The sequence below is a fragment of the Kryptolebias marmoratus genome, linkage group LG13 (genome assembly GCF_001649575.2).
Source record: "Kryptolebias marmoratus isolate JLee-2015 linkage group LG13, ASM164957v2, whole genome shotgun sequence".
Classification (NCBI taxonomy): Eukaryota; Metazoa; Chordata; class Actinopteri; order Cyprinodontiformes; family Rivulidae; genus Kryptolebias; species Kryptolebias marmoratus.
Window position 1 is genome coordinate 11751754 of NC_051442.1, and position 9780 is coordinate 11761533.

Here is a 9780-nt window from a genome sequence, read left to right on the forward strand (position 1 = left end):
ATATGTGACCATGTACATTTTATTTACAGGCAAAAACACGACTAAAACATAACTTACAAATCTGAAAAAATAACAGGTTTGAGGCCATCAAAGCATTTTGCCTGTGACGAGTGAAAAACGAGGCATGGATTTAAGGAATTGATCTAATCTTACGGACAGTCAGGAAACAAAAGGGTTGCCAAACGTTTGCTTGTGTGCACTTTCTTCCTTTTGGCACAAAAATTAAAAAAAAAAGAAAAAAAAGATGAATTTATGTGAGGAGGGAAGCTGGTAAAGAAGTCTGTACAGGTGGCAGGGTCGGCAGCAGTAACAATTCAAAGACATTCAAAATGCAGTCCAAATTAGCATACTTTTTTACTCCTAATAAATTATGTTTTAAAATATTACCAATGCGTACTTTCACTAAAGTAGTTTTTCCTAAGGTGGCAGTACAAAATGTAATTTTAGTTTTTATGAACCTTCCGCTTTATGAGTGTATGAACATACCTTACTGTACATCATTCACAATATTTACAATAGTCTTTGTCTTCTAATTTATCTGACAGAAAGTTTGTAGGAAATCCTCCTTAGGAATCCCTTGGATTCAGATGTGCTGAACAGAACAAAAGGCAGTCGAGGAGTTCTCTTTCTGGTGCTCTAGGATTTGATTTCCATGAGTTGTTTAATGTCTTTAACGCCGTGCTCCTCTGCCACATCAATGATGTGGTCCAGGGCGTTGACCCGGCCCAGTATCTTCACAATCTCTCTGACTTGCTCCCTGTTGATGAACGTGGTACATATGAGAAGCAAGCTGGACAAAAGCCATCATGGTAGAATCCGGTCATTAAAATATAACAAGGTTATTTAGTAAAACGACCACGTACGTCTCAAAGCTACTCCAACATCTTTAATTTTCCATACAAAGCAAAGTAAAGGTTCTTACCTGGCGGTGCGGCGCTCACTGTCGGTCCCCCCCACGCTGCTGCGGTGCAATGAGTTCGCCAGGTGTGCGAGGTAGCGACAAAACGGCTCCAGCTGAGGCAACGTCTGCTGGCCCTTCATCCCGGAGAACCACTGCACAGGTAAACACTCCGCCACCTGAGGGGAGCACATGATCAGTGTGACTTTGTTCAAGGTCACTAACTGATTTGGTGAGGTCATAAAAAATTTAAGACTACGAGCTGTAATAAAAGAAGAGGAAATAAAAAGAAAAGTGAACAAAAATAATTTATTCAGGAAATAAAGCAGGTTTTCAGGTGTTGTTAAAAGCAAAACGACTAAATTAGACCTAAAAAAAAAAAATTAATTTACATGTGAGCTTATTATACATCAACAAATTCAGAAGCATTGACTGATCCAGAAACGGGGTCATTCTCAATTATCTCTTATCTCAATGTTTTGGGAAGAGACTTGAGTATACATACAAAACTGCATATAGGACTTCGATGATGAACAGAAACTCAGATTTCTTTGAACTGGTACGACATCAAATGGATGGCATTGTAGCCAAAACATGTACTTGCCCCTATCTAATTAAACGTGCCACCTTCTTGTGATGTTGCTGCTCTTTCAGCACAATAATAATCTCAAAACAAAATGTATGCTGTTCTCGTGGTTGTAAATAAGAGATGGAGCTACAATAATTAATGAGTCATGACTTCTGCTTTGTGACCATACGGCTTGTTCTCATATATCACAAGCAGGAGCAAAACAGGGAATGTCAAACTTACAAGAACAGCTCGTATCACAGTAAAGATTTTGCTAAGAGCGCTTCATGCCGACTTATTTCTAAACAAAGAACCAAAATGCAACAGAGATCTAACCCAGTTTGTCTTACCTTCTGGCACTTCTGAACATTCTCCTCTCCTATATCTGTGGTCTGCAGCGCAGAGAGGATGTATCTGTTAAGAGTGCTGTCTAAAGCCAGGTCCTTCAGACAGGAATAGGAGAGGATGCCATCCCACTGCAGGATGTTGCCTAGCAGCTGCACACAAAGGAGACAACAGTATGAAATGTATGGCACCACAAGAGCACTTGTTGATGTAATCCTTGTCACTGCTGCAGCTGTAAATCTTGGTACACTGGGTTTGATTATTTAGTTTAAAGAAAAATGCAAATCTGATCCATTCAAATATACTTTTCTTTGCACATGATGTAAACAGGAAGGTAATAATTCAGTAATATTTTTTCTGGTTTACAATTTTGCTGTTTAATAGGGTGAAAGCATTTCTTTGCAGGAAGGTTTTGTGCAGCCGAGTTTGCTCATCATTTTCATACAGTTACTGTTGAATTATTTGCTTATTTCAGACTAACAAATGGTACATTTAATCAAAGAATGTGGTGACTCCTTTTCAACTTGCACTACATTAGGAGATTCAACAAACTATACAACAGATGAACATTGTCACCTATTGGTTTGTGGGTAAAAATGATCAATAAAATAGCAATACAATAAATTATTTAAGTGAATTTTTCTGTGTAATAAATGTTTTAGTTCTTATATATATCATATTTAACAATGATCCTAACTGATGAGGCAGCAACCCAAAAGAAGTTAGTTTAGATGCACCAGTTTTCTCAAGTTTTCTTGCCCCCTTTTCCTGCTACTGCGTAAAATTTTGAATATAAGTTTCAAATAAAATGGTAATATCCTTTAGAACAACCACTGCAATATGCTAGCAGTGTAATTAGTTTGAATAAATGACTTAATAAAAACAAAAAGTAAAAAATATCAATACGGTAGCTTTGCACGTACCTTCACACAGGACCAGAACTGCCGCTGGTAGAAGAGGTAGGCACCACTATTCTTGTTCTCCATCACACTGAACAGAAGCAAACAAAGTTTAATTTGAACTGTTTGCAATAATGAAAATAGTGCTTCTAATTTGAGCAAAGATTCAACAAACTTTTTGGGGTAGAGTGGGAGGAAGACATCTTCATCCAAAATCCGTCTGGTCCGTAAAACTATTGTTTTCAAAAGCTCCTAATGGGGGAAAATTAAGAACATTAAAACCATTCCATCACAACACAGACATGACAAATTCGAGACAAAATGTGCAACACAGCACAAAAAAAACGGTGCCCTACATGTGTGTATCGGTTGTCCCCATGCAGCACAGTCGGATATCCTTCAATGAGTCTGTGAATGAAGCCCACCAGCCTGGCCGTCTGACTGCTTGACAGCGGGTCCCATACTTGTTCTGCCAACACTACCACAAAAACAAGAATACATGTCATATGTTGTACTTGTCTGCATCCCAGGGGATGGCTTTTTTTTCTTTTCTTAGTATGCCGAGTGCAGCTGAGCAGGTTTCACTACCTGTCAGTTTGGAGAGGATGACCTTCTCTACGATAGCTGGCAGCAAGCCGATGTCCCCGTCTTCTTTTTGTAGCGTGGTGTGCTCCTCAAAACCATAAAACAGGAGCGACTCGAACCAGAGCATGTACTCAAAGTTCGGACACGGCTCCTGCATATGAATGCAATAAAAACAGCTCAATATGGCCCATCCAGTTTCTTTTCAAGCAGGGAAAACATTTCTTTTGAAAACGCCTACCTGGAGAGGGTTCCAGGTAATGAGCTGCAGTCGAACTAAAGGATTAAAGAGCTTGGGCAGACAAAGGCCGATGTAGGCGTCTCTGTAGCAGTCAGGGTATTCTCTCCTCCACATTTCAAAACGGGACTTGATGCAGTCCAGTGAATGAAAGTCCTCCACCACATCCTCAAATATTTTCTTACTTTCCCTGATGATACGATCTAAACAAAATAAAATGCTTACGTTAAGTGTGAGCCGTGGAATGCCTGCCGCCTTTAGTTCATGTTCAGAAACAAATCTGGTTATGTCTGCAGCGAGTACCTCTCTCCATGTTGAAGCTGGTGATGTCAGTCGAAGTTTCCTCATCGTCGGACGATAAGCCTTCTTTATGCTCAGCCCTCTTTCCGGTCTGCTCTCTAGCTTGTCGCCGCCGCGTTCTGCATCCATCCACAAACAGAATCAGGTTAGTTTCCGGTTTTGGCGCTGAAACGAACCCATTTGAAGTAAACTTCATACCGCCGCGCTTCTCTTTCAGCTATCCTCCTCTGACGACTGTGCTCTTGGAATGCTGCTCGGTCTCGACCAAATGAGTCGAGATTAGGAGCCATGACAGCTTTATCTGAAACAAACAGGGCGAATGTTAGAACCAGTACAGCTATAAAACCATTAAACCTATTTTTATTCTTGGAATATACCATCACACAGATGAACTACAAGAGTAATCAAATTTAGAATAGTACAAAATGCTGAAAATTGGATAAAAGTATTTAAACTCACATTAGGAAAACTTTAACTTAACAAACAAGCTATTATATAGACTGTATCATCCCAATCTCTTTTTTAAAAACATAAATGTTTGCCGTAATATTCCATTTTTATTCATTTATTCACTTACCTGACTGTAACTTCAGTTACAGCAAAAGCGTTAGAAGTCTCTACAGCTCTTTTTCCACATCTTTACTTTGTGGCTCATTATTCGAACCAAGTTACAAACACACAGCTGTGAGACTCAGAAGCTCAAACTGCTCCTTCAATAAAACATTTCCAATCCATGTACATGCTCACCCACACAAAAAAATCATGTCACTTAACCATAATCATACTTGTAAGACTACTGTAACGAGAGCAGTATGGTACAAAAGTATCAAACACACACACACACGCATTCTCACACATATGGAGAACTAACGAGGCCGTTCAAATAAATTATAAAAACCTTCAAGATGGACTGACTTGAAAGGCTTGCAAACTCCGACGATTCATCTTTAATATCATCCTGTCTTCTCTGGACAAGTCGCGAGGCCCGTTGCCTTAGTAACTGGTGCATGGCAGCCTCCAGCTCCAGGACAGCAGGCACCTGAAAAATATGATGCCTTCTGTGACCTTTGACCCAACAACAGTGGGACTCCGAGTCACTGGGATGGCTTGCAGAAGGACTAAGAGGAAAATGACGGACAATACAACTCTGGAAGCAAATTATCACAGGTGTCAGGTGAAAACTCTGTATTCTTATCTTATCACCGTGAAGTAAAATGGGAAAGTTGTGAACTTCAGTTTGTCTGAAGCTGATAATATTATCAAGTCACATTAGAGGCCAAGTTAAATTCCTTGCAGAGTGAATGCCCCGGAGGGACAGGTTTTCACCCGACACTGACAATAGAGTTCCAAACATTTTTACACCGTATTAAAAAGACAAAGTAAAGCAGAAAATGGTTTGTTAGTGTGCTGTATTTATCAGCATCTGCAGCTGCCAACCCGGTTCTCTTTGTTCCATGTAGGTGCTGGTTTGTTGCTGCGAGAGATCAAGACTAAATTAATCTGTCTAGACAGGTATGCAACTGCAAATATAATAAAACCTACCTTGAGTCCAGCATATAATCTCCCTTTGTTTTATTTGTCTGAACTCATCTTTATTGACGCAAGACTAGTGGATGCTTAGGCCACTTTTTTTGGTTTTCTTGCTCCAAATATTTTCCACAAGTAACATTAACTTATCATATCGCTAACAAAACTGAAATTTGTATATGCTGACATAACAGAAGTTATATTTTTAATAATTAGCAGTTGAGAAGTACATAAAGTGTGCTCCAGTCCTGAAAGATCTGCAGTCACATAGGCTGGTTGGTGTTATAAACTAGCCTTATTAATAACAGGATCTGAAGATAACAATTCTAATAGAAAAAAAAACCCTGTTTTTGTCATGCCAAATTACACTTCGTTAAGCTTTTTATTATTATTAGCTTGTACCGGTCTAAAATTCACATCACGTTCCCAGATCACAGACACAAAACAGCAAAGAGCTAATCAGACCGCATATGAATTCTCCCTTACCTTTTCACTGAAACACTCAAGCAAGTCTCCAACATACCCTCGCATCTCTTGCAAGAATTTATATTGATCTGCATTATCATTGGATGAACCCTCCAGCTGCTGGATGGTACTCTCAGAGGCAGCTAGGTCTTCTTTAATCTGTCTGTAGCGCTCGGCATTTGCGTTGTGGCCTGCGTGCATTTGGGTGAGCCTGAAAGGCGAACGACATGAAGGAGAAGACAAAGTAGGGGCGCGTTAGTTGGGGAAAGGGACAGAACTCGTCTAATATGAACTACTGGAAACACATTTGTATTTTTAAATCTATCTGTGAGAGTAAGTATTAATAATGAGCCATATTATTTTGTGCCTCTCTGGCCATTAGATGTGTTGGTAGCTCTGCTGGGTCCTCAGGACCACGGCACACTGAGACAGCACCTACTGATATTTGGCGTTGCTGCGGTCTTCTACTGAACCTACCTATCATGCAGGCGTTTCTTTACCAGATCAATAGATACTGGAGTTAGATCACAAACTGAGGCCCCATAGTGAACAGAACCATTATCAGAGGCGTCTGGTATCTTGCCAGTCTGTGGAACCACGGCACTGTAGGTGAACGGCATGGTGTAGGAGGAGCCGTAGGGCTGCGTTTCATAGCTGTTCTGGTAGTAGACAGTAGTGTCCTCTGGCTGACTGCTTTGAACCTAATTAAGAAGAGAAAAAGGAGTACAAAATTATTTTACAGCCATGAATAACAAAACTGCTACAGTTTAACTACATTACAAATTAAATTAAATATATAACAACCAATCTGTCAGTCAAAATAAGGATCGTCTTGAAGATCACAAACGGTGGCTGAAAAAACTGGAAGTGATGTTAAGAGGTTGAGGCTTAAAATATATAACATCAAGTAGAAAAATGAGATGAGCAACTTTATCGTTTAGTTTGACATACGTTTGTTTAACCATCTGTTTTAGTGACTGTTTAAATTTGTAGATTAAAGAAAAACATCTGTCATGCTGAAAAAGTAAATACAAATACCACAAGACCAAAATTATTTTCAAAAGTCATCCACAAAGGCAGAACATATTATCAGCTTCTCAAAGACACGGTGCATCTTACCTGGGGTATGCTGATTCCTTTCCTAATCTGCTCCTGCTCCCAACGGCTCACCTCCTCATCGTGACCCGTATCCAGCGCTTCATCGTCACTGCCCTCGATGCCTGAGAATACGTCATACAGACAACTGATTGAAAGCGCTGTACAAAAAGAGCAACGAACAGAGCAACGTAGTAGGTGAGTACCTATCTCCTCAGCTATCTTCTGCCTCTGGGTTTTGTTCTTGACGCCACTAAAGCGAATCCTCTTTTCTTCCTCATCTTCATCGTCGCTGCCGTCTCTGTCTTCTTCTGCCAGGCGTTTGTTTTGAGCTTCTGCTTCCACCAGAGGGGTCTCACCTCCCAGCTCTCTAGCCAGCTGGCGGCGCTTTCTGGCAGCGTGGATAAATGCTGCGTCGGGGATTTCTCCTGAGGCAGAGAGAGACACAGGTGTTTGTGCAAACTCGGTACAAACAAAGTCTCTCAGGAATGCAGGACATGCATAATAATAAGAAGAAATAAGAGTGTTAATCCTAAGGTTAGCTCGAGGATTTAAATGAAAAATGTTATGACAACCAAAGTCATTGCTCTTTCCTGTTTGATGCTGGAGTGCAGATTTTTTTTTCTACTCTGCAAGTCAGCTGAATCAGAGCAGTTTCCAGTCACAAAACAAGAGCTCACTTTGACAGTTTCTCTATAATACCTGGCTTTAAGCTGCCAAGGGAGGACAGCGTGCTGAAAGTGCTTCCCATGTTCTTGGCCCTCGATGCTTGACCACCTTGACCCCGCGTCTCTTCCTCTTGTTCATCAGCACTGTCCACCTCCATTTCCTCCTCTCCCTGTTCGCTGGCCGCTCTGCTGATAACTTCCTCTTTAATGGCGACCAGAGGCTGGCATGGAGCGTCTGACAAATGAAATGCATAAAATCAGTAATTAGCAAGCAGATTATTAATATTCCACTTCAAAATACGTACTGCAAAACAAATTAATCGGACAAGGTAAAATTTAAAGCTTCTAAAGTAAACCGTTTGACTCATATTTGTCTTCTGTCAATTTCTTGAGTCCTGACTGTTTTTATGTAAAAACTAATCTTGGCAGGTTTCTGCAGACACCCCTTTTACGCCTCCTGTAGATGTTGGCAATAACATAAAGTGACACAAACAAACAAACAAGAATACACATTTGGCATGGGCTGATTACTGGTTTAAAGGTATACCACAGTGTTAAGAGTCACAGTGTCTAAACCACATATTAATCCTACTGTTTAAAAATGCTTTTTAATAAGATACCAGAAACAAGGCATTTTTCTTTTTGTTTTGCGTTATTCTTCCCCTAGCCTGTCCTGCTGCTGAAAGCCATCATTCAGTAGCCGAGGAGGAAATCCCTCGAAATGTTTATGCTTCTTTAAAAAAAAGACAATATCAGCTGGTTGAACGTTTCATCTGTTAGATTACACAGTTAGTCGTGGCTTGTTTATCAGAGCAGAAGTAAAAACCACCAAAGAAACTGTGGTGTATTTGCTCAAGGATATCTGACTGTCTCACACCAGCCCATGCCTAATACAGACATGTAGAAAACAGCCATAAGTTGACCACATGTGTCACAAAAACAGGCTTTATCCTCAAAAATACACCATAACCTGATTGGAAACTGCTACACCATTTAATCTTCACTTATTTTGTCTGTATTTACATGATGTTCTTCTGTGAAAGCTGGATGATATGATATTGGATGACTGATGTGAAAACTCACCTGCTTTGTTCTCATGTTTGACACTTCCAATTTTCTCCAAATCCTCCTTGTATTCTTTCTTCAGCTGCTTGACAATCTTCTTGCTATGATTGGGTTTCTTTACTCTGAACACCTCGGATCCCTCTGTGGAGATAACATTATGAAGATATTTAGTGGCGGTCCTGTGCGTGCAGCATCCAAGTTTAGGCTGGCGGGCACAAGAATGATTCCCAATCAAAACAAAGTTACTGTAATTAGTGAGCAAAGTCGTACACATTTCAGTGAAGTGAAACATGATGTTCAACCTGCACGCTATCTTAGCATTGTTACCTTCGTCATCGTCGAAACTCAGCAAACTGGCTTTCGTGGGTGGAAGGACGGGTGCGACATCTTTGGCCTTCTTCTCCTTCTTGACAGCTCTCACGCTGCTCAACAGAAAGCCGTTGCTGTGACTATTATCCGCGCTGCTCGGCGCTCCGGTGACACTGGAAGTCTCCATGAACGGGATTTCCACCACAGGCCCGAACGATGCGGGCGCCAGCGAGCGGCTCTCCTCCGGCTCCTCCTCGTCGGAATCATTCCTCCGTCGAAAGTTTGCTCTTTTCGCCTTTTTGAACATTATGTTTGTCCGTTAGAAACAAAAACGCATAGTCGACGGGACACCAACATAAACCCTTCTTTAGAAAATAAGGCTATTCAAGCCGCACTGCGTGGCAGCCATTTTCTGTCAGAGATTAAAATAAGGCGGGGCAACGTGACGTCGGCACGATGCTGCCCCCTATTGGTCAAAATTGGTACAGACTCCCTGCAGTACCTTAACAATTTTGTGTGTGCATATATATATATATATATATATATATATATATATATATATATATATATATATATATATATAATGAGCCAGCTGAATGGTAAGAACAAAGTCCAAGCCATCAACACATATGCGTTGCCAGTCATCAGATACCCTGTTGGTATGATAACCTGGTCAAAGGAGGACATAGAAGCCACTGACATCAAGACACGGAAGCTCCTCACAATGCATGAAGGGTTTCACTCTTAGTCCAGCACCCTGAGACTGCATACTAAGAGAGAGGAGGGAGGTAGAGGACTAGTGAGCATCAGAGCCACTACAA

The 9780-nt window shown here is 40.8% G+C and overlaps 1 protein-coding gene across 1 annotated transcript; it reads right to left on the bottom strand.

Annotated features, from left to right (window-relative positions):
• Position 1: 1 nt before the first annotated feature.
• On the bottom strand, positions 2-9393 carry paxbp1 (PAX3 and PAX7 binding protein 1). The gene is made up of 18 exons (XM_017418175.3): positions 8978-9393; positions 8669-8791; positions 7620-7820; positions 7124-7345; positions 6942-7042; positions 6300-6523; positions 5844-6033; positions 4746-4869; positions 4029-4131; positions 3834-3949; positions 3534-3733; positions 3299-3446; positions 3067-3188; positions 2886-2962; positions 2735-2801; positions 1817-1963; positions 923-1077; positions 2-757 (listed from the first exon to the last, which is right to left on the bottom strand). The coding sequence occupies exons 1-18, from the start codon at positions 9264-9266 to the stop codon at positions 637-639; spliced, it is 2730 nt and encodes a 909-aa protein (XP_017273664.1). The 5' UTR covers positions 9267-9393; the 3' UTR covers positions 2-636.
• Between the last annotated feature and the right edge of the window lie 387 nt (positions 9394-9780).

Bases quoted from the DNA above. Each gene is read 5' to 3' on its own strand.
- paxbp1 (XM_017418175.3), bottom strand. From the start codon at position 9,266: ATGTTCAAAAAGGCGAAAAGAGCAAACTTTCGACGGAGGAATGATTCC. The intron at 6,524-6,941 runs GTAAGATGCACC...CTTCTTAATTAG, and splicing joins AAGGAATCAGCATACCCCAG to GTTCAAAGCAGTCAGCCAGA. The intron at 758-922 runs GTAAGAACCTTT...GTTCATCAACAG, and splicing joins AGTGAGCGCCGCACCGCCAG to GGAGCAAGTCAGAGAGATTG.